Raw genomic sequence first — 24,713 nt, forward strand, 5'->3', positions numbered from 1 at the left:
TCAGCGTTTCATGTGTGAAACTTAATCACTTCATGTCAGGATTAATCATGTAGAAGATGCTGTTAATTAATGCAACATAACATCTCAAACCATGGGAAATAAGTGTTTAATACAATAAAAAAAAGGAAGCAAAATGTACAACTCTCCAAAAAAAAGGAAAGGCTGGAATATTAATACTGACATTTAGTAAACCCTGATGGGGAGTTTGTGGCGCTAAATACATTTAAAACATGTATGGGCGGTGAACACATCACTGGAATACATATAACTATACTTTCGGTGCATTTCATCCCTTTCGTTCCCCCAAAAAGCAAAATAACATGCATCACAAATGGTTGAAATTTGCACAATGAATACTAACAGATATATACAACAACTTTGTGTCCTCTTTAAAAAAACATCCTTTTCATAGTATTAAAAGAGGACTCCACCGATTTAACATTTTCACTCCTATACCATTTCCAAACTCATAAAAACCGATGACGCAGAACCAGAGATTCTGTGCGTTCGAATATCCATACTACCATACTATTTAGTATATCCCAATACATAGTATGTCACATGCAGTATGCCAATAATACCAGGATGTACTACTTCATCTGGTCACATTTTGCAGTATGCAAGCCAGCATGCTTTCCTGGATATTCTGACCCACAATCCTCTGTGCAGCGGATATATGCATGTCCCAATTGTATGCATACTGCATGCAACAGTATGTACTTAAAGTAAAAAGTATGCGATTTGGAACATAGCCATAGTCTTTTTTTTATTCCACAAATTCTTCTTCCTTGTCTAAACCTGGCACCTACATTACCCACAATGCATCATCAAACTTGTAGTCATCCGAACAAACCAACTCTTTATACAACCTTTTCTTGCAGTACTACTTCCCAAAGACCTCTACATAAACTTTAAAATCGGTGGAGTTCCCCTTTAAAAAAAACACAGTCATCATCGTTTCAATATAACATCGTCTCTGAAGAACTTGATCCATTACAGAGAAAGGAGCAGGTGTATAGCCAGTACCATTATAAGATGTAAAGCAGCAATTTGACGAAAGAAAATACCTCATATCATGGCTGATGAAATATTAAATAATACTTTAAAATGTATGCATGATGAGACAACCATTTCCAGAATGATTATGAATTGGCACCCGTCACGTTAAACATAAGGAGGGGGTCAACACACTGATATGACATGTTGCAAATGCCCATTTTAGTAAAAATCCTCCAGACAAAATACTGTTATCTTTACAAATGTACTATTGTCAGTACCAAAGTACACAGGAAAACTCCCTGATAAATATTCACATCCTGCCTCAGTCTATAAGAGAGGAGCTTTGACTCTTAAAGGTGATGTGAAGGAGTTGAAACATCGTGGAGGGAGAGAGATGAGGGGAAATTAAATTGTGTTCAACTGTGAAAGAAAACTTTATGAAGTGTGATCATGGTCAAAAAGAAAGTAGAGCCCGTTTCCCTTGTTTCACCACCAGTGTTGTTTCCAACAACGTGTGCAGAAATCTGTGCTTGTGCTTTAAAGTATTGTGACAATTTCCCATGAGCACCTGAACTGATCACAGTTTGGAAATCCTAAAAAAAAACCCGATTTAAATATGCGTAAAGTGTCTCCCATGGACGTGTAAAAGTTTGGACAGAGATCTAAATAACACCTCATTCTCATTATGGCTTCATTAAAAACATTTTTTTTAAAAGTGCCGAGTTCTTCTACATTAAAGTCTCTGTTATTAAAATCAAAATGGACAGTCTGGTGGCTTTCCCAGAGTTCTCCTTCAGTAATCCAACAACGTTTAAATCCTGAATGTTATAGTCTGCGTCCGTCCCGCTCACATACAGGTGACTTCAGCTTTCCCCTCTTCCTGCTCAAAGCCGCCTTCCTCCAGGTGGGACAGGGCGCTGGGATACCCGCCTCCGAACACCGGGAAGCCCCCGATGCCTCCGGCGGTCGGAGACGGCTCCTCTGGAGGGACGGGGCTGCTGACCGCTCGACTCACAGAGCGACTGGACACGTCGCTGTGCACAGATAGAACCTGGAGGACAGAGACAGCAGTTAGATCCAGTTCAGATCAAAAGTAATGACTTCAGAATAAAGTGATAAGTAATAAAGAGCAATAGATATTTTTATAGATCAGTAGATCCCTTCGGTTTTAAAACTAACAAATAAACTGCATCTAACAAACAGAAGGAGAGTTTACAACACTAAATACATAATGACGATTATAGCTTCATTTTATTTCCTTCTCTCTTCTGCTTACATTGCTTTTAACTTTTTATGTGCATCACATATTCATAACAGTTTGTTCATCATTAGACAAAAAAAGAGATATGCAATATGATGACCCAGTTTAAAGAAGACAATCTAAAAGTAAGGGCAACAACTCTTTGTTAACCTTCACTGAGCCACAGCTTCAATCTGAGCTACGCCCCTGCTAGTGAAGTGCAGTTTCCACTTTGCCCACCAGGGGGCAGTGTAGCCACATAAATAGCCATGGATGCATGATGGATGCATGATGCCAACTAAATAAATATTAATATACTAATAAAGGTTTTTTCACCAAATACAAAATATTGATTATAGTATGGTGTAATCTTTAATAGTAAAAAGTAAAGTTTAATGTTCACCTGTATAATAATCTTTGTCACAACTCTTTAATAACTCAACTACCATTGAGGTACGGTGGCAGAAATGCTGAGAAGTAATATTAACACCTGTGCCAAATAGAATAACAATAAAAGTAAGATAAATTTAGTAAAATAAGTAAACTTCTCTACTCTTTATCACATCAGTCACCCACTTCTCCTCTCACCTGGTTCCTCGGTTGTCCCGACGTCTGACTTCTGACCGGCCGCTGCAGAAACACAACCTGCTTCGTGGCCAAGTTCCCGTCACTGCAACACACACACACACAGAGGGATGGTTAGCTTATTAGAGTCGGCTTTAGAATGGAGCAGGCTGGATTAGTGTCATTATATCTACCTGTCGTGACGGATGATGGGAGTGGGCAGCACACATGTGAGCAGCCAACCAAACTCAGCCAGAGTGTGAAGGAGAGGCCCGTAGTCTGTTTTCACGTTAGAGCCCTGAGTGGAAACACAATATACACATATATAAGTTACTTACGGATAAGAGGGAAAAGATGCCAACATGTCTGGCTGATATCAGTCATAAATACAGTTATTGAACTATCCTGGCTTGGTCTCATGTTTTTTTTGGAGACCTAGTATTTTAGGGAACATTTAAAGGGCCAGTTCCCCCAAAACACCCACTTAGCCCTGTGTGTAAAAACTCAGCCCTCTCATTCATTTGATTGGAGCCGGCCCGTCAATGCAGCCGGGGTGCCATCACAGGGGACTCCAACAAAACAACGCAGGCTCGTCCGGTAATTAAGTTGAACTTGGCTCAACTTTTGCTGCAACGCAATACGACGTCATCTGGCAGGGCGCTGCGTTGGCCAATCATATAAATGCAAGCGCACATTCCTGGTGGATTACTTTGTAATGTGAACGCTGTATTTCCGTTCTTCAGTTCCTGTAATTCATCACGTGAGCTAGTAAAGCCACGGCGTTGGCTGGCTTACTGCCCCTACGAAGACTTAGCTACAGCAAGTGTCGTGCATCATAACATAGACCCAACTAATCAATTACCAAATTCATTGGCAACTATTTTCATAATCAATTTTAATTTATTTAATCGATTAGTTGTTGCAGCCCTTTAACAAACCATCTGGCGAGTCAGGTTAGATGAATTGAGCCTTTAAGGAAAGTATGAAAACATGGCGTTGTAGTCTTCCAACTTTGGAAATGCTTTCCAGATCTAATCATTAAAGGGTTCTCCTGAATTACAAAGACATTTTCTAACATAAAACCAAAATACAGTGTCTGTCTGCACGGCCTAAAAACTACCATGAGTGAGTGACATAATGTTTTGTTTTTGACTCTTCACAATAAGACTTACTATCCTCTCACCCTTGAACAAATCACACTGCCTGTGCAATTCGGCACATTTATCTTCACATCACAATGCTTTCGTCACAATGAGGTCATATATGATCATTATACGGCATTCACACACACAGACACTGACCTCGATGACAGTCCACTGCTCGACGACGATGGTGTCGTTGGCAGGAGGAGAGGTGCTTCTCTCCTCGTACACAAATAATCCCTCCAGTGATCGGGGCACCGGCTCACCTGAAACACATAAAGTCACTGTAAAATGATGTTTATATTGTCATGTTTTTATCATTATACTGTATATAAAAATCCACATTTATAACACAATCCTGTTAGTGCTGAAAGCCTGCAGAGGAAACGTGACGATGAGAGAATGTCATTGGGTTGATAATGACCCAGTTAATAGAAATAGGTTAAACTGTGTGTGGAGCGCTCAGAGTGTGAGTGTGTGTATTATGTCCATATATTTCAGGCCCTCAGAGGTCTGCAGATGATGTCTGCTAACCCGCCGAGGAACAGGAAGTGAGGTCACCGAGGTCGGGAAGACGGCTCCAAATATAGAGGCGGCGGTAGGAGAGAGGAGGAGGAGGGGAGGGACCGCAGCCAAAACAGGAAGTGAGTGAGTTTGTATGTATGTGTGAATCACTGTTTTATGAGAAAAAATAATAATGGAAAAGGTAGAGGAGGAAGGAGAAACACCAGCTGCTCTTAACCCTTAAAACCAATAAGGCTTCTTCTTTATCCTTTGGTATTTCTATTATTACTTAAGTAAAGGATCCGAGTACTTCTTCCACCACTGACCAAGATGTTCAAATCAAACCAACCTTTCGGAGTGTCCCAGTAGACGAAGGAGTCCACCAACGACCAGCCTTTGCGGTAGTAGGCGGCGGTCAGCTCCAGCCAATCAGCTTCCAGGGAGCTGACCACCTGGCCCTTCCTGGAGACGCGCATGGAGAGCGCCCCTTGGTGGTACTGACAAGCCAGTGAGTCCAGAGGAGCACAGCCCGGAGCCCAGGAGTGGAAGAAGACCAGCAGCCTCAAGTCTGGAAGAGAAGAAATACAGTTTGAGGTACTTGTACTCTACTTGAGTATTTATCCACTATATTTTGGAGGCAAATAAGGTACTTTTTACCCAACTACATTTATTTGACAAAAGTTGTTTTACAACTTCTCGCCACTAACAAAGTCACTAACAGAGAGAGATAAAAGGTGCAGAGAAGAGCAGTGAGTGTCTCACCAGGACTGTAGGTGTTCTCCTCCAGCTCTCTGTCTCCGGGCGGAGTACGAGGAGGGCTGCGTGGCGGCGAGCGACAGCCCCTCTTCGGACTGTGCACCCTGCCGTTAGTGATCCCGCTCACCTGCTGGAGGACCGAGCCAACGAAACGAACGCCCCCCCGGGCACTGCTGTTCACCTACCGGACGGACAAACACAGAGTCAGACACGCTGCCAACATCTAGCTCAACACTTTACAATAAAACAATACTGGAGACTCAACACCACACAAGTAGAGGTGCTTGGAAAGTAATAGAAACCAGAAATTTCAAATGAGAACATGAGCCACCCCCAATATTTTACGTATTTTATGGATTTTATAGTCATGAAAGGGTGAACGTTTCCAGTATTTTACTTATTTCAACAAGTCCTAAAACATGAATATTATTATTATTATAAGCAGCTTTAAGTTCTGACAATGTGAAAGTGTCTTTTTTTCCACATATTTGGGGATTTTATAGACCTGAAAAGGTGTAAATATCCAAATATTTCACTCTTTTTATGATTTAAGAGTCCTGAAAAGTTAAATGTATTCAGTATTTGACCTATGTTACAGACTTTAGAGTCATAAAAATGGGAAAATATCCAAATTGCACTTTTTTAAGGATATTTACAGACTCGAAACGGTGAAATTATCCAGTATTTCACTTGTTTGAGGGATTTAAGAGGCCTAAAGGGATGAAAGGATACAGAATTATTTCTTTATTGCTTAAATCAATCATCTGGTGACCCCTCTGATTTATCTTGGGACCCCTTGGAGGTGGGGAACCACTGGACTAGAGTCCCTCATGTATTCATATATTTGTGCAGTAAATCTCACTGACCCTGTCGATGAGCGCTCGGACCGTGTCACCCGTCAGTGACTCTCCAGGTAATGGCCACTCCTCCACCTTCAACGTCGGCATGCTGTAACACATGGACGTCATCTGCTTACTGAAAACACAGACAGACAGACAGACAGACAGACAGACAGACAGACAGACAGAGAGGAAAACATCTATTAGACAGCCAGGAAGACAAGTTCAGCCGTAACAGTGTTCGACGTTAAAGCTGCTCAGGTCAGTGGGGAGTTTCTGGATTGGTGTCCAGCTGGAGGGTCTATAGTTCACTTGTAATTGTCACAGAGCTGCAGACACCAACACATAAAGCATTTATAGGCTCAGCAGGAAGCGGCTACCACCTACTGTCTGAGCAATTAACACAGAGGGTAAACAACAATTTAGACAACTGAAGCGGTGACAGTTTGTACACAACATACTGCATTCTCGACATGAAAGTGACTTTTTGTAAAACAGTCAAACAGAGTCAGTGGTGGACGAGGTACTCAAGTTATTTTTTTGGGGGCATTTTTCCATTTTTTATTGACAGGACAGTGGATAGAGTCTTGAAAGGGGGGAGAGAGAGAGTGGATGCGGAAAGGGCCACAGGCCGGATTCAAACCCTGGCCGCTGCGGTCAGGACCAAGCCTTAATACATGGACGCCCGCTCTACCAACTGAGCTAACCCAGGCGCCCAGTACTCATGTCTTTTACTCATTTACAACTAGTAGTAGTAGTAGTTTTAGAGCTCAGCTTTGCTATCGTTTATAGTATGTTATTGTTATTCTATGTTCATATTTGATATTTTCTGAGCTAGTATTATTTTGTATTCTAACATATTCTTTATATTGTGTATACTATATATATTTATCTCTAGTGTTGATATGTATATTTACTGTGTATTCTTAGTTCCTGAACATTGCCTGGATAACCTGCTGCTGTAACGCAAGAATTTCCAAATTTGGGATCAATGAAGTACATCCATCTATCTATCTATATCTATCTAGTAGTAAAGAAGTAATCAAGTTTGTTACAAATAAAAGTCTTATACTCAAGATTTCACTTAAGTGAAAAGTACAAAAGTATTAACAGAAAAATGTAATTAAAGTATTAAAGTAAAATTACTTGTTGGATGGGCCCCTTTCAGACAGTTATATTATTACATATATCATATTATAGGAATATTATTATGATGTTTAACATGTAAGCAGCATTTTAATGTGACAGCTGGTTGAGTTGGAGCACATTTTAACTACTTTATATACTGTCAGATAGTTTAATCTATAGCACAGTATCATATTTTATAAATTGATCATATGTTTTGTTTATAACATCTTGTAGTGGAGTAAAAAGTATAATATTTCCCCCTGAAATTTAGTGGAGTAGACATAGCATAAAATTGAAACACTCAAGTAAAGTACCTCGACATTGTAGTGAAGTACAATACTTGAGTAAATGTACTTGCCACCACTGTATAGAGTATTTCCCTTCCCTTTTTTGCATGAAAACACCATCATTAACATTATTAATTCACCTCTACTGCCATCCTATGAAATAAAATTTGATCATCATAGTTACAGTATCCCAACCAATCAAGCCCCAGAGATCAGAGATACTTCATCTCCATTGGCTGCTGTGGGACCCCTGTTGTCGGGTGGATTTCTCGCCAGTAGAAATCATGGTAGACATGAGTCAAACCAAAACATAGTCGTCTCCAGGCACGCCAGTCTGACCTCCTACCAGGGCTCTGCATTAAATATGCAGCTGACTTCATCCATCATTCATCTATTTACTACACAGTATGGAGATGAACATGTGGGCACACAGTGGGAAGGCATGTGTGGCAGACGGAGGGGAGTCACATACAGCCTGTATACAGTAATCTTTATTGATTATATATTTATGTGATACTGTCGATCAATACTTAAAGGTCTAGATGATCCATGCCCATCTTACAGGGAGAACTCAGACTATTACCATCAGTAATGGGGATCAACAGGGGTCTAATCTTGGTCCATTACCATTTATATTTGATTATACTGTACATAAATAACATTATTTGTCCTAGTCAGTATTTTTAATGTCAATTTGTATGCAGATGATACAGTTTTATATGTCCCTGGCTCCAATCCAACCCATACCAATCAACCCCCATAGGCTTGAAGAGGTGAAAGTGTCCAGTATTTAAATTATTTTAGGGACTTTTATATATCTGAAAAGGTGAATATATCCAACTTTAAGGATTTCAGAATCCTTCAGAATCTTTATTTTAAGTCCTGTAAAGATGAACGTATCCAGCATTTTACATATTTTAGAGACTTTAAAAGGCCTTAAAATGTGAAAATATCCAATATTTGAGACTTTTGTCAATCAGTACTTTAATCAGTACTTGTGTCAATTTGTATGCAGATGATGCAGTGTTATACTGTATCTCTCTGGCTCCACTCCAACCCAGGCTTATTTTCAGTCGGCTTTTGATGCTAATACAGCCAATATTTTACTTTTTCAGTACTTCATTATCCATTTTTAGGCAGATGATACAATTTTATATGTCCCAGGCTCCACTCCAACCCTGACTAATGTTTTTCTTAATTAAATAAAGTTTCTAAATATGTGTGCGTACACTTGCAATGATGGAAAGAAGAAAACATTTCAAAGTAAGGGTCATTTCAAAGGGGCAAGTATTAAAACCAGAGCTTCATTTTAGGTTTAAGGTTTCAGGATTTGTGTACCTCGATCTGGGACGGGCCAAGATGGCTCGGTAGAGCAGGCTGAAGGGCAGTGAGCGGGTTCGGCCCACAGACAGGATGATGGGGTGCAGGGCGGTCAGGACGTAGCCTTGTGTATAGTAGGGCTGCAGAGCCTGGGGCAGCTCGGAAAGCGAAGCCACATACTGCACCGTAGGACGGCTACCTGCAGGGACAGAGAGAAACAAGTCAGTAAAATGCATTCTAGCTGGTTTATAAAGGTTACTACCAAATGCATTTCAGGTCCCTCCGAATGTGGACAAACTTCCAAAAGCTCCAAAATGCTAAATACTTTCTTCCTCCAAACACCTAAATTGTACTTTACAAGCATCTTCTGATGAGTCTTGTCAGTCAACTGTGAAATTACAGGATATTTAAGACACATTTTTTAAGCAAAGATACCAAAGATTCACTGGTTACAGCTTCTAAAATAGGAGGATTTAATGCTTTTCATTGTCGTACATGATCGTAAACTGAATGTCTTTGAGTTTTGGATTGCACAAAACTATCAATTTGAAGATAATGGGAAATTGGCAATTACAATAATACCCACACTATGTTTGTCAGTGTTTCTCATACATAGAAATTATTTTGTCAGCCTGTAAAACAAGGTCTTTTGTCAGATTAGTGTTTCTGTATTTCAACAGTCGGCTTGGGAATTCAGTTAATAGTGCAGATTAGTTGTAAATTATGGTGGCATGATGCAGTTCACTGGCCTTTTGCAGCAGACTGTTAATGCTCTGTCCTGTTTTTAGCCTTAAAATCTCCCCATCCTCCATCCCAACAGTCCAAAACACAAAGATCTCTAGTTGACAATTTGTTTGAAACACTGACACCCATACATCAGGACCATTTACTCCATTCACAATACAACACAAGACCAGTGTTTTCAAATGTATCTACCACAGCAAAAGCTGCTGAACCATGGGGGAAAGCCCAAAATGGCGAGAAACGGATGTGTTTTCAGATTTGTCTGTATTCTTATAAACATGGGACACTGTCCACCATCCAAAACCATGCACACTGTCTGGGAAAGTTTTATTTCCCTTCCTGTGTAATGACTTAAACATCACTTTTCCACTGTTGCTACTTGAGTGCAGACACACACACATATGCACACACAAACACGTGGGGTCTGCCAGATGATAATGACGGAGCATAACATTTATTTTTAGTAAGTTATCTCATCTGGAACCATTTATTAGACATACTTCCACATATCTGGTCAACATAAATCCTATGGCGTGTGAAAATGACATGTCACCACCAACTCCTTTACAGCAAGCCTCTTGCAATATGAATATAAAGATGTTGCAGATCTGGAAACTAAAAATGTCTGCTTCTGCTGCTTGGTCTGAGACTTTTAATATCCTGGATCCAGCTGTGTCTGGTGGCTTCAAAGACTGATGACGGCCATAAAAACAACAACCACCAACCCAGGCATGTTGAGGGAATCACCACATCACCACACTCTTAAGTAAAGGTTAAATATATATATATGAATACACACACACAAACTGTATGCATATTTTTAGTGCTGCTCCTCCAGCTCTGATGTCTAATGTGGTTTTCTGTCCAATACCAAAGGTGTGGCTCTGAGACTGGCACAGACACAGAAACATGCTTATATTTAATAGATATAATCTTTACGCTGCTGTGATATCATCTGGGCCATCGATTATTATAGGGTTGCAACCATAGACTTTATATAAGAAGTGGACGTAGGCAACCTCCGAGTCTGAGGAGTGAAGCCAATGCTGAAGTGCCTTAAACTTGCATTCTTTCTAACAGCCAGCATGGGGCGACTCCTCTGGTTGCTAAAAGAAGTGTGATTGTATAGAAGTCTATGAGAAAATGAGTCTACTTCTCACTTGATTTATTACCTCAGTAAACATTGTAAACATGAGTTTATGGTCTCAATTGCTAGTTTCAAGTCTTCTTCAGTACAGCATGATGTTCATTTAGTAAATTACGGTCCCATTTAGAGTCAAATAGACCATAAAGCAGGGGATGCTTTAGGGCGGGGCTACCTTGTGATTGACAGGTCGCTACCACGGCGTTGTCCGGTCTGGGAGTTGTCCGTGTTTTCATCTTACATCTTTAACCCTTTCACAGTGTGTTTTCAGTTCATGAAAATTAATTATAACCTTTTTGGTCGCCTAATAATGTCTTATTCAGCATTCGGCTGTACTTAGCTCCACCCTCTCGTGTCACTTCTGGTTGCAAAAAGCCAAGATGGCGACGCCCAAAATTTCTAACTCAAGGCTTCAAAAACGGCAGAACACAAACCAACGGGTGACGTCACGGTGACTACGTCCAATTCTTATATACAGTCTGTGGTATTTATTGATGTGTTGTTGATATTTTGATGTATTGCTTTCGTACTTCTACTCTTCGAGATGTACCTTCTTGACTTGTTAATTGTTTTTAGATATACAGTATATACACATATACACACTTAAAAACGGATACCACACCCATATATATACAGTTTTATGCATTTTGATAAAGATCCAATTTTGTGGCTTGGTTTCTGTGTGTAGGCGTCACTTGAATGTTTTTTGCACGTCTGTCTATCACTGTGTGTATTTTGATGATGTACATTGCAACTTGTGAACTTAATTAACACCTTTAGAGGATTGTGCAGGCTTGAGTGGGAAGTACACACTCTCCCACTGCTTTTTAAAAAAAAAGATCACAGGTTTCGTCATCTTCACCCATCTCTCATTTCGGTTCACATGTTCTCCATTTCCTCACCAGTTGAGAGGTATAAAGAGTACACAGTCAGTGTTGAGGAGCTGCTGCTGCTGCTGGTTGTTGTTTGTGTTGAAAACCCTGGCTGGAAATCCCTGTGACCATCACCATACTTCCTGTGTCCACAAAGAGTGGCTGTTCACAGAGGGGCTTGGCTATGTGCCCCGTGAAAACACACACTCACACACACACACACAGTCCATTTAACGCATTTCAAGTTGTGTGTCTGTGTGTGAGAGCATTCCTCACTACAACCCCCCACATTCTCACGAACAAACACCCCAGAGATTGGGGAGACCAGTCCACAGCTGAGATCCCTGCAGCCTCTGAATAGTTAGTCTGGCTGGCTCCATTATGAGACTAAAGACCACCAGAACCTCAATGAAACCACTAAAGCAAGGGCCGGGCAAACACAGCTACAGTTTACTGGCATTCCTGTGGGCTTAAACGCCAGTCTTTAACACGGGCATGAACATGTTGCAGCTTGAGTTGATGCAACTTTTAGGACAACTTTCTTCTCCTTTAGAGGATGAAACGGAGCCAGTCGAGTCAAACGTGGATCACTAGCATTGTCTGGAGGGGTCACGCTGACAAAACAGGCGACCACGCTGCAGATAATGGCTCCCAGGAGGACCATGATGTCATGCACACACACCTCCGACCGAGGCTTTTGTTGTGGGCTTTTTGCTCGTCTCCTCCCCTGCTTTCAGACCTCACACCCCCTCCCATCCTGCCGCCACTCGGGGCACACTGAGGCCTCTGTTCAGGGCTGTGTGGGAGAAAGAATGAGGAGGAGGAAGAAGAACGGAGGACTAGCAAAGAGGGGAAAAAAAGGGGGGAAAAGATGTAGAGGTAGCTGGCAGGATGGAGGCTCAAGAGGAGTTGAGTAACAACTGAGGGCAAAGAGAGGGGCGACAGAGCTGAGAGAGAAAAGGAGGCGAAGGAGGGAGGAAGGAGCCAGACAGGAGTTACAAGATGGATTTTATGAGCCTGTATGTGAATGGGAGAGAAGGTGTGAAAAGGAGAAAGCAGCCTGGCAACAAGGAGCCGAGAAAACAAGAGTAACACTAGAAGGAAAAACAAGCAGCTCTTTGAGGCTGCTTTGATGCTAACACGCTAATGTCAGCATGCTCGCAAGGACAGATTTAGCAGGTATAATGCCACATTTACGTCATATCGCTTAGACTGTAATTACGAGAGCAACCGAGTCCAGTTTTAATTCTCAGTCTGAGATATTGTGAATTCCTGACTCCCATAATGGCAGTAAAGCCTCCATCAGTTACATCTAAATAAAATCAATTCAGGTAATTCAAAAGAAGATATACGCAGTATGTTTACATCTGGTTTCACTTGTTAACATGCCGCTCCAAATCCGTGGCATCGCAAAAGTAACAGGCTATTAACTTTTTTAAATAATGGGTCTAAGAGGCGAGTAGTGGGGGTAAACCCTGCGTGAACTATTCAGAGTTGGAACAACAGGAAGCTTTCCGGTTCTTCCCATTTCTGCAGACATTACATCATTCCTTTTATGGTCTGATTTAGTGATAATGCCACGTTTCCACATATCTCTGTGTACTTATGCAAATCAACTGGAGGTTCATTCATTCCAATGGGAACCTCCGTGACTGCCGATGTGTTTGCGAAACTCCTCTTTCCATTTTCTTCAATCCGTTTTGCCTCGAGTACGTTGAAACAATTTAACTTTTGCGGCAGATAACAGACGTATGCAAAAAGTGAAAAGTAAAAAGTTCGACAGCATATTTAGCAGTTTGTGAACTATGTTGTTAAAAGATGTACAAACCTATGCATGCGCTCTACTGTATAGATATACTCATAGATATAAAAACAATGTTTCTATCTATGTAGTAGCTTCTCTCCCATATCTGTGGTAGAGTTTCTATCCATCCGTAAAGAGATGCATTGCCTTGTGTTGAACACTCGGGAACATAATCCATGTACTATACGAATTTACGGACACAAAACAAAACTGTATGGATACGAGGCGTAAACCAAAATATTAGATAATTGTGTTAAATTAAAAGTTAAGTCAGCAGCAGAAACAAACTGTGAACAAACATTGACACATCATCACCTTTTAAGTTGATATGGTGAACTTGTTAGCCAACAGTTGCTTTTTTACACATCCAGCAGTTACAGAGCAACATTATCATTCATTTAGAGTCGTGTTTGTGGCCACCTGATGAAGTTAAGTCACATATTCAATCTCTTTTAGCTCCATTTTTGGTCTCCACCAACTCCTGAGGGAAATATCTGTCTCTTTAGCTACTAAATGCTCCACTATGTCCACTAACTAGTCTCTGACTATGTCTGTCTGAGATATGCTGTTGAGCAGGTAGTGTACAGTGGGTTTTTACAGCTTTATCTCTCTGAAAACGTCGCTATGAGAGCGGTGTGAGTGAACCAATACAGTAAAGTTGTGGGCCGAACAGAACAAACAATAGGCTGAAAGTCAAACCAACCAACCGAGTGCTGATTAGAGATGATTAATGATGATTGTGACCGTCTCATCTCAACATCAGCCACATTATGCCAATCAAACCTCCTCTCATACTGGGATCAAAGGTTCGCATCACCCTTCAAATGTCCTCTAAATGTAATAATGAAAGTACTGGCTTTAATCTGAAATAATCCCGCATGGACCGTTAGATTTCCAGATTAGACAGAGATTACAGCAAATTGCACTCATCCCTGGAAATAATGACGAGTAGGCAGGCAGATAGACACCCTTTTACAATCAGGACAGTGAATCGATGCCGAGGAAGGTCAAACCACATCTGAACTAATCAGTCGCCATCTCTCAACGGACTGGAAGGAGGATTCAATTCATCCCACATTTCCTTCAACCGTCTTTGGCTCAGTTCATCCAACCAGCGATGAATACACGTCACCTCAGGTTAAGCCATCTCTCCACCCGCAAATCCCTTTGTATCGTCCCATTTGTTCATCTAGTCCTGACCTGCCATCGCTGTGCAACCTTCACATCATCCTCTTATCCTTGATTCCCTTCATAGTGCACTTCAAGTCTTTGCATGACACTGTGCTTCAGAGCCTCAGGCTTCAGGGTTCATGCAGGAAATCATTTGTTGCAAGAGGAAACGCAGTCTGTCTTTACAGGAGAAAGCTAATTTTTTTCAGTGAAATTTCACTTTGAAATAAGGTAGAACTTTATTTACCCCGAGGGAAATTGTTGTGCAGCAGTTGTTGTGGTATAAAGTAAGAAATAATGCAAATATTAAATATCAATAAAAGGTGCAAGTATAAAAATATCAGGTTGTTTTCTTAACAAATCTACAACCATGCTAGTGGTTGAAAAATCTCCATACACACTAAAACAAAAGAAAAAACGCTAAATTATCTTCTGCTTCATCCTTTTCTGCTCGACAAACAACAAAACTGGTAAAGACACACCCAGGATACTCTTTAACCTCCGCCCTGTCCCCGCCTGCTCTCCATCATCACCTGCACCATGTTTTAATGAAACTAATGATTGAGTTGTTCTCATTTACAGATTTTGGAGATCAGATCTTATAAACGAGTAGCGCTGTCCTCGACCAAAGAAATTCTTTGTTGACTAATCAATTAGTTGATTTAATCGACAGATCTGTAAAACTGAGTTTCTCCACAAAGAATCACACAAAAGCACCACTTTAAATCTGGTGTTTACCAGAGATGTGCTCATACGTTTCTTGGAAATAAGTCATTCAGCATGAAAAGAGCATAAAAAACGACTAATTGACTAAAGAAATCTTGCTCGTCTAAGACCAAAACAACCAATTAGTTGAATAATCGACTAAGAGGAGGCATCCCTAGAAACAGTACATACAAAAAAATGAACTTAAAAACCCCCAAAGACAAAAAAACACAAACAACTTAAAGACAACACCTGTAGGCTATTGTGTGTCAAGGTATATTGACATTAGTATGTTGACATTGGACGTGACTTCTTCAGCTCAGCGAACACAGAGGTTGTTTACTGGACTGAGCTGCTTTAAAAGTAAGGAACACAATGAGCAGTTTGCAATGAAAAGATCGATACCTTTATAAAGACCACATGATTTCTGGCTCTCACATACGTTGCCATGCGGCTATAGCAGTAATGAGCTCAGGGAAGCATTAGCCATTAGGTGCTTTGATGTGCTGCCTCTGGCTCCAGGCCTCCACGTCCAGTCTCTGCTCTCAGTCGGGAGTCAAAACGAGGCCAAGCTGACTGGGAGCTCTGCCGCTACCGGGCACAGATTCACTGGGAGTGGTGTATGTGTATGTGTGTGTGTGTGTGTGTGTGTGTGTGTGTGTGTGTGTGTGTGTGTGTGTGTGTGTGTGTGTGTGTGTGTGTGTGAGTGTGTGTGTGTGAGAGGCAGATAAAAGTAAGAGTTGTGACAGTAGCGCTGTGTGTGTGTGTCCCAGAAAAGCTTCATCGTTTCAAGGAGAAGCGAGGCCAGAGACGGGTGGAGTGGTGTGAGGACGATGGCGTCCTGGTTACTATAAACTACAGAGATCGGCGTCTTTGCAGAGCGGGCTTCTTTAAATCAATACGGGTATTTTCTTGTGAAAAAAGGTGGTGCAGGTGGAACTTGCCTGAACAAAAAAACATTACGGAGAAGCAGCTCAACAAGATAAATATTATGCAACAAGAAGAAATGTGAGGCGTGGTCAGGCCAGGTGCTCGTCAAGAATGGCATGTACCGACATACAAGACTACTGACTCCTCATACCTCCTCTTTAACAAACTCAATCAGCCCATTAAAGCTGGAAAGACATTGTGAGATTTTATTAATCTTGTATGTTGTGTTAAAACAAGATGCCTGAGTCTTCAATGTCGACACAAATAGAGAAAGGCAGCATTACTTTGTGTAATTCTATTATGAATAGAGGAGAATATGCAGCTGCAGGTGGCTGAAGATGCCGACAGTCTGATCTGGTCTGCAGCAAAGTTCAGTTTTATATCACGACAACAGACTACATTTTTAGCCACATCATGTAAGATACAACTCCAGTCATATTAAAACGACTGTTTCAACAGTTTATAACGGATCTTTTGACAGCAGAACATGCTGGAAATCGGACCCCAGAACTGCAAGACAACAAGCCAGCAATCCAACCGATCATCCAAAAGCCGGATCATTGATCGTTCAGGTGATTAATCAGATTTCGTGACCTCAAAATGCACATCTAATGACAACCGATCTGCTGACATTCATTCTGACTCTAAAATAAGTTGGCTGCGGCCAATTCCGGTAAAAAAAACAGTGTCTGCCCGGTTTTAGGTAGAGTCAAAATAAAGGTTTTGATACACAATAAACAGTTTCGAAAGGTGCTGCGGCAATCAAGACATTTGATTAGTCCGGTCATAGTCTGACTCACTGGATGTAGACTGTGAGTATAAGCCTGCCATTGGCCGTCATTGCATCGGGAGTCGATAATTTCAAGTCACCTTCCCGACTTTTCCTTACATTCCTGACATCCTATCTAAAAGCCTCCCACTGCATCTGCTCTGGAAAACATGGACGCCCGTAGATAACTGATGTTTGTATCACAAATGTCTGAGCTTCACAAGCATCTACAGAGGACCTACAATTACCACAGTGCCATTAGCGAAGAGAAAACGAGTATAAAGTAACCATCTTTAAATGAACAACTAGAGAATCCTGCGGGGACAGATTTCTAAATATCTATCGACATTTTAAGGATACGTGGGAGTAGATATAAACGGCTCATTCTAAGGTAACGAAAACACAACGATTCTTATTTTCAGGTGATTATACAATAAAGAAAACATAATTATTAATATTATATTCCATTTCTGCCAATATATCCCCCTACATGTTACACGCTGCTCCTTTAAGATGGATAAATAAATGTCTTGATTCACAATAACCTGTTTTGAAGGGGCTGCGGCAATCAAGATATTAGACTAGTCCTGTCATGCCTGGACATTTCATCACATTTTACCTGGCTCGTCTGTGAATCTGGGAGCACATCACATATCTTCTCCATCATGGAGTAAAACGAACCCTGCAGAGCCTCATGTGAAGCGAGAGCCAGGAAAACGCATATTTAGTGGCATAAATTGGCTTTTAATGGGTCTTTTCAGCTGTCATTTGGCAAGCAGAAACTTGACTGACTAAACCAAGACATTGATTAAGCCAATTTTTAAAAAAAACTAAATCATAAAATGAGGTGATTAACACAGCTCTGACTCAAGTAAACAATCTTGTAAAAGACGGAGAGAACATCCTGTGAGGATGCCAGCCGTCACCAGACCGCACATGACTACTAGAGATTGGAATCACTCCCGTTTATCTTTAGCTCTGCCAATTATGGAGAATTCACACTTTGAGAGAGACGCATATTCGCACATTTCAAATCAGCGATGATGAAACAAATCCAACAAGACAGAAAAGAGACATTAAACCTGCATTTGTACTATTAAATCACATCGTAAAAATACATTTAGTGTGGTGGATTCCTCTTTTCTTCCCTTTATAAAGAACTCGGATGAGCAAACCACAAAACATACAGCTGTATACTGATAATATATTATAGGCTTTAATGACTTGACCCACATGTGGAAGTATTCAGGGATGCAAAGTGACCAAATTTAGGTCAGTGAGCGGCGGTTTGATCATTCACAGGTGAAAAAGTCTTAAATTTGTAGAGCATGTCTGGCTCAGGAGGACACAGCTGGACAAGATTTTCCAAGTTTACATCCCAACTGAGCTACACAACAATGTTCCTCTCTAGCTGTACGACTTTAGTCATGTCTGATCACGAAGAGAAGCATCTGAGATGTAATCTGATTACTGGCGTTTGTTTAACCTATGACTCACACCCACACTGTCTGAAGGACTTTATTTATAAGTCGGTCTGAGAGCAGAACTCATGACTCCCTGCTGATGACCGGGACAATAAAAGAATCAGAGCAAAAAAATCCCAAAACAAAAACCGTATTCAGCAAAGAAGCATTTAATAATAAAAGTTGTTTTTTGGTCCTGAACCTGATCCAAGTCTTTTAATACTGAGAATCTGTTGATAATGAGTTTGATCTGATGCTCATATTTAACTAAATGTTGATTAAATATGTTGAACTAACAGGTGTAGCTACTTAATCTGACATAATTGATAGAAATACTGGAGCTCCTGGTTCAAACATATCAACTTTATAAGGTTTAAATGAATGATATGATGTGAATAAAAGTCTAACTAGGAGGATGTGACTCCTGAAATTGACAGATGTATCACTCTGTTGGAGTTGTTGGGACTACAGAAACACAACACGGTTGCAGGGTGGTGTTACAGATCGGAGGTAATTCAATCCGATCACTTTTGCTGATGACAATTAGCGTCAGTGTAGCTAATCCATGCATTTTGCCAGCCTCAGTGAACTCAGAGTCACTAACAGTTCAACCAAATAACTTTACACCAATCTGATCCCCCGGTTTGGTATCTGGGACGATAATGGCCTCATTATTAAGTGGATCTGATATCGGCCAGACGTGACCGATCCACATTAAATACGGTTTCTTTCTCGACGTCATCAAATTCTTCCAGCTATCACTACTTTCAGTTTAGTCATGGAGGGAAGTCAACTTTAACTTGCAACTATTTTGATAATTTTCTTTAACAAAAATGAAAAAATAATTTGTTCCAACTTCTCAAATGTGAATATTTTCTGTTTATCTTTAAACGGAGACACACGTTACGACCATTGAGCCGATAAGGAATGGCGATTGATCAAGTTGGACTGGGGTTGTGTCGAATACTGTTTCCCACGCGATATACACCGATCAGCCATAACATTAGGTCAGCATGGGCACCCTGACCGGTCTGCGGCTACGCAGCCCCATATGCAACAAACTGCTCCTCACTGTGTGTTCTGACACCTTTCTATCGGAACCAGCATTCACTTTTTCAGCAATTTGAGCTACAGTAGCTCTTCTATTGGATCGGACAACACGGGCCAGCCTTCGCTCCCCACGTGCATCAATGAGCCTCGGGTCTGACCCTGTCGCCGGTTCACCGGTTTTCCTTCCTTAGACCACTTTTGGTATGTAGGTCCTGACCACTGCAGACCGGGAACATCCCACAAGAGCTGCAGTTCTGGAGATGCTCTGACCCGGTCGTCTAGCCATCACAATTTGGCCCTCGTCAAAGTCGCTCACATCCTTACGCTTGCCCATTTTTTTCTGCATCCAACACAAAGTTCACAATGTTCACTTGCTGCCTAATATATCCCCTCCACTGCCAGGTGCCGTTGTAATGAGATAATCAATGTTATTCACTTCACCTGTCAGTGGTTTTAATGTTACGGCTGATCGTGTATGTTTCCCCCTCCTAAACCTGAGCTAACTCTTATCCCTAACCCTAACCGACGAGGGGGGCGCTATCATTTTAACGGGAAAGAAACTCTATTTGACGAGGGAACAGACTTCGGGTCTGTGACGATGACATCACTTGTGTGTCGTCATACCGGTAGATAAACTGCTTTACCTGAAGTAAGCTTTGTTTTACAAAGTCCATGTTACCCACGTACTGTATCTCCATCCAGGATCTCATCTAAACAATTATTATTATTTCATATTTTTTGGGGGCTTTTTCAGCACAGATGTCACACACCGCATATAAACAGTATACAAGCTGCTGGTTGGCGTCTATGTTTGTTTTGGTACACAAACACTCCACCAGTCATTACTGAGCAGTGTGTGTTTTGTGGTGTATTTACTCAGTCGTAAGGTTTATGCTGCTTCCAGACTGTCAAATTGTGTGGTTTGTTTCAGATATACTATATAAAGGCTTTAGTCTTCTATGACAGTAAATTAAATACTGTTGAGTTTGAAGACGTCACCTCTGGGGTCAGGACAGTAACGCGATGGCCATTTTTCACTATTTTCTGACATTTTATAGGCTAAAGCTTATTAGTTGATAATGAAAATCATCATTATGAGCGGATCTCATGCAGACAGGACTGGATCCATGCTGAGTGTTGGACAATCCTGAAGTCATTACTTCCCCGACGGACCCCCCGCTCTAATTTGGAAAGCAGCACTTTTTCCCTCCGTGATTCATTACGGTGCCGGCCGGCTGTTTACATGCTCGGCTCCCATTCAGGACTTTAATCACCGTTTCCTTCCAAATAGGTCAGAGTCACAACAGCCAGTCTGAGGACCAGATGAACGGATTATCCCTTAAAAAATGTCAACCTCTCGGCCATCTCGGATTATCACACATGTTCAAATTAGATCCCATAATCACAGCAGGTGGCTTTCTCTCTGCATTCTGCTGCACATGGAAGTGATGTGTGTGTGTGTGAATGAGTGAGGAAGACGGCAGGAAAAACCCTTGTGTGACCTATTTCTAGACAGCCCTGTTGCTAGGAAAAGTCCACAGTTAGATGCTGTGATGTTACACAGTTTGAGAGGGCTTTAAAATTAAATAGGGTGACGTCTAAAAACCATTAATAGGTAAAAACAGCCCCTAATGTGTGAATAACAAAGTGATACTATGCACCAATAAAACAGGGTGTTTGCTATTTAAGACCATTTAAAGGCCAAATAAACAAAGAGGAATGTTATAGTTAAAAGAAAGAACAAGTGGGGGCACTTTTAGGCCTTTTTAACACAATAAATATCATAATAATGTTTATTAGAGGGGCCAAATGAAGGGCTTACATCCTTATCGTAGTGTGTTTAGCTCCAATAAGACCAAATTAGTGACATGACAATAGTTAAGAGTGATAAATGCAAAGTAGAGCAAAATAATGATTAAACTGTTGATTCTTTTTCCTGATAAACTGATTTGTTCTATGAAATGTCAGATAACATTGAACAATACAATCACAATGTCCAAAAGTCCAAATTGATGTCTTCAAAATGTCTTGTTTGGTCACACCAAAAGCTCCAAAGTTCAAAGATATTAAACTTATAATGATATAAAATAGAAAAGAGCATCAAATCTTCACACTGGAGGAGCTGGAACCAGCAAATGTTTTGAGTTTTAGATTGAAAAAATTACATAAAACAGTAATTAATGGTCAAAATATTAGACAATTACCATTCAGTCGAGATATTGAATAATTAACTAATTGTTTCAGGTCAAATAAAATGTCAGAAAACTTCCCAACAAGGTGAAATCTTCAAATTACTACTAGATATTTCTATTATATGTCATATTAGGCTATAGTTCTTTTATTCAGTTGTTTTTATTTTTTAATCACATCAAGATGAGCTTGTGGAATGACATTGTTCCTGAGTATAATGACAATAAAGATCATTACTGTCATATATATGACCAAGAAAAGCATCAAATCATCACATTTGAAAACCTGGAACCAGAATCTTTCTGTCACTTTTCAAACAAAAAATAAAAAAATAAATAGATAAATAAATAGAAAAATAAATATGTTATTTATTTATCTATTTATTTATTTATAAAGAAAATAAATAAATAAATATATTATTTATTTATTTTCTTTGTTTCAAAACGGATGTGTCACTTTTCAACAAACAATTAAAAAATAAATAGAAAAAATAAATAAATAAATATGTTATTTATTATTTATAAAGAAAAAAAAAATATATATATATTATTTATTTATTTTGAAAAGTGTCACTGTCTGTCACTTTTCAAACTATTTAAAAAAAAATAGATAAATAAATAAATATGTCATTTATTTATCTATTTATTTATTTATAACGAAAATAATAAATATATATATCATTTATCTTTTCTTTTTTTTTTATTATTTGAAAAGTGACAGAAACTAATAAAGTAGTTGCTGATTAACTTATTCTGTTAATCGATTAATCAAATAATCAATATATCAAACATATTAAATTTAATAAATGTATATAAACACAGAAAAGCAGCTTGAACTATAAGTAGATTGTTTGAATGACTTAAATAATTAAGATAATTAATTTTCTGTGCATTGATTAATCGATTGAATTGATTATTGTTTCAGATATAACACTTTTTTGCTGTCTTAGTGAACACATAAAGGGAGTTTTAAAGTATAATTAGAAACATATTGATTGATTGATTGAGGTGAAAACGTGGTGTCATCATGGATCATGTCCTCCTTACCTTCCAGGCTGAAGTCCAGCAGCACATACTCCAGCTGGGTCTCGGTCTTGGTCTCTACTTGAGGTCTCTTCAGGGTGGAGTAGATCTTCCCGGGGCTGCTGTCCTCCGGGTCCTCCAGCTTCCTCAGGCCGCAGCCCATGGCCTCTGAGGCGGGGAGAGGAGACAGGACAGCCCGGTGAGAGACGCGGAGGAGGAGGAGGAGGAGCAGACAGACGGATCTCTCTCTGGAGAGATTCACTGGGACCACCGCTCCATCACCTCCTCCAGGATTCCTCTCCGGTTAATCCCTCACTGATAGTCACCGGAGTAACGGAAACCAGCCGGTTACCGGAGAGCAGATTACCGGTTGATTGTTGAGAAAGTGTCCCGCTGATGTGGCTGCAGGTCTGAAGCGTGGAGAGGAGGAGCTGCTCTCTCTCTCTCTCTCTCTCTCTCTGGAAGAAAAGTTTACTCCACAATCAATCAAGGCTGCAAGGATAACACTACTTCCGGTCACTCTTTCAAAATAAGATAATGAAGTTAACTCTTGTTAATGATTCAACTCAGTAGTGGAGGATGGTTAAGGTTTGGACAGGTCAGAGGTCAGTAACCTTTACCATCAAAAGAGACATTTTAGGCAAAAAAAAAAAAAAAAAAAAATTATAATTGTTTTCTTTCTTTATAAATAAATAAATAGATAAATAACATATTTATTTATTTTTCTACTTATTTATCTTTTAATTTTTTGTTTGAAAAGTGACAGAAAGATTCTGGTTTCAAGTTTTCAAATGTGGTTATTTGTTGCTTTTCTTAAATCATTTGAGATTTCCAGAATAAAGTCATAATATTATGAGATTCAAGTCATATTTACGAGAAGAAAAGTCGTAACATTACGAGAATAAAGTCATAAGTTTATGAGAAAAAAGTCGTAATATTACAAGAATAAAGTCATAATTTAACGATAAAAAAGTCGTAATATTACGAGAATAAAGTCATAATTTAACGATAAAAAAGTCGTAATATTACGAGAATAAAGTCATAATTTAACGAGAAAAAAGTCGTAATATTACGAGAATAAAGTCATAATTTAACGAGAAAAAAGTCGTAATATTACGAGAATAAAGTCATAAGTTTATGAGAAAAACAGTCGTAATATTACAAGAATAAAGTCATAATTTAAGGAGAAAAAGGTCGTAATATTACGTGAATAAAGTCATACGTTTACGAGAAAAAAAATCGTAATTTTACGAGATTCAAGTCATAACTTAAGGAGAAAAAATTTCGTAATATAACGAGAATAAAGTCATAACTTATAAATAAATAAATAAATAAATAGATAAATAATTAACACATTTATTTTTCTATTTATTTATCTTTTCATTTTTTGGTTGAAAAGTGACAGAAAATTCTGGTTTCAGGTTTTCAAATGTGGTTATTTGTTGCTTTTCTTGGTCATATATATATGACAGTAATGATTTTTATTGTCATTATAATCAGGTACAATGTCATTTCACAGGCTCATCTTGATGTAATTAAAACGATTGAATTAAATCAGTGATAAAAACTATAGCATAATATGACATATAATAGAAATATCTATTTGTAATTTCAAGATTTCACCTTGTTTGGAAGTTTTCTGAAATTTTATTCAACCTGAAACATAAAACAATATTATATACAATATATAAATACAAACAATATTTTACTTGCTTTTCATACTTAAAGTACATTTTGCTGATAATACGTGCACACTTCAAGGTTTTAAATGCAGTATAGTTTTACTTGTAGTGGAGTATTTTCACAGTGTGGTATTAGTACTTTTAGTTCAATAAAGGATCTGAGTACTTCTTCCAACCACTGGAGATCCCTGACAACAAAATGTTGCACTACAATCACAAAATAGTCCTTCAGATTTCTGCCTGTGCTGCTGTGTGTCAGCCATCTGCCCCCTCTTGTCTCCGCTGACCTTAATTACCAGCGAGTAATTCAATCAGTGACCATTTTTCACCGAGCTCACGCCAGACTGTACAGATTTACTTTCTTCATTTGCTGCCTTTGTAACTTAAAA

General features: G+C 39.6%; 1 protein-coding gene across 1 annotated transcript; it reads right to left on the reverse strand.

Annotated features, from left to right (window-relative positions):
- Positions 1–90: 90 nt before the first annotated feature.
- On the reverse strand, positions 91–22,938 carry rftn2 (raftlin family member 2). Its single transcript, XM_074657580.1, has 9 exons — positions 22,667–22,938; positions 8,798–8,978; positions 6,072–6,180; positions 5,212–5,386; positions 4,799–5,017; positions 4,105–4,211; positions 2,998–3,101; positions 2,828–2,909; positions 91–2,050 (listed from the first exon to the last, which is right to left on the reverse strand). Exons 1-9 carry the CDS (start codon positions 22,803–22,805, stop codon positions 1,847–1,849), a joined length of 1,320 nt encoding a protein of 439 aa, XP_074513681.1. The 5' UTR covers positions 22,806–22,938; the 3' UTR covers positions 91–1,846.
- Positions 22,939–24,713: the final 1,775 nt, after the last annotated feature.

The sequence above is a fragment of the Sebastes fasciatus genome, chromosome 14 (genome assembly GCF_043250625.1).
Source record: "Sebastes fasciatus isolate fSebFas1 chromosome 14, fSebFas1.pri, whole genome shotgun sequence".
Classification (NCBI taxonomy): domain Eukaryota; kingdom Metazoa; phylum Chordata; class Actinopteri; order Perciformes; family Sebastidae; genus Sebastes; species Sebastes fasciatus.

Excerpts from the sequence above, each read along its gene's own strand:
- rftn2 (XM_074657580.1), bottom strand. The coding sequence starts at position 22,805 with ATGGGCTGCGGCCTGAGGAAGCTGGAGGACCCGGAGGACAGCAGCCCC. Across the intron at positions 8,979-22,666 it reads GCTGGACTTCAGCCTGGAAG|GTAGCCGTCCTACGGTGCAG; the intron begins GTAAGGAGGACA and ends CTGTCCCTGCAG. Across the intron at positions 5,387-6,071 it reads TCCGAGCGCTCATCGACAGG|GTGAACAGCAGTGCCCGGGG; the intron begins GTCAGTGAGATT and ends TCCGTCCGGTAG.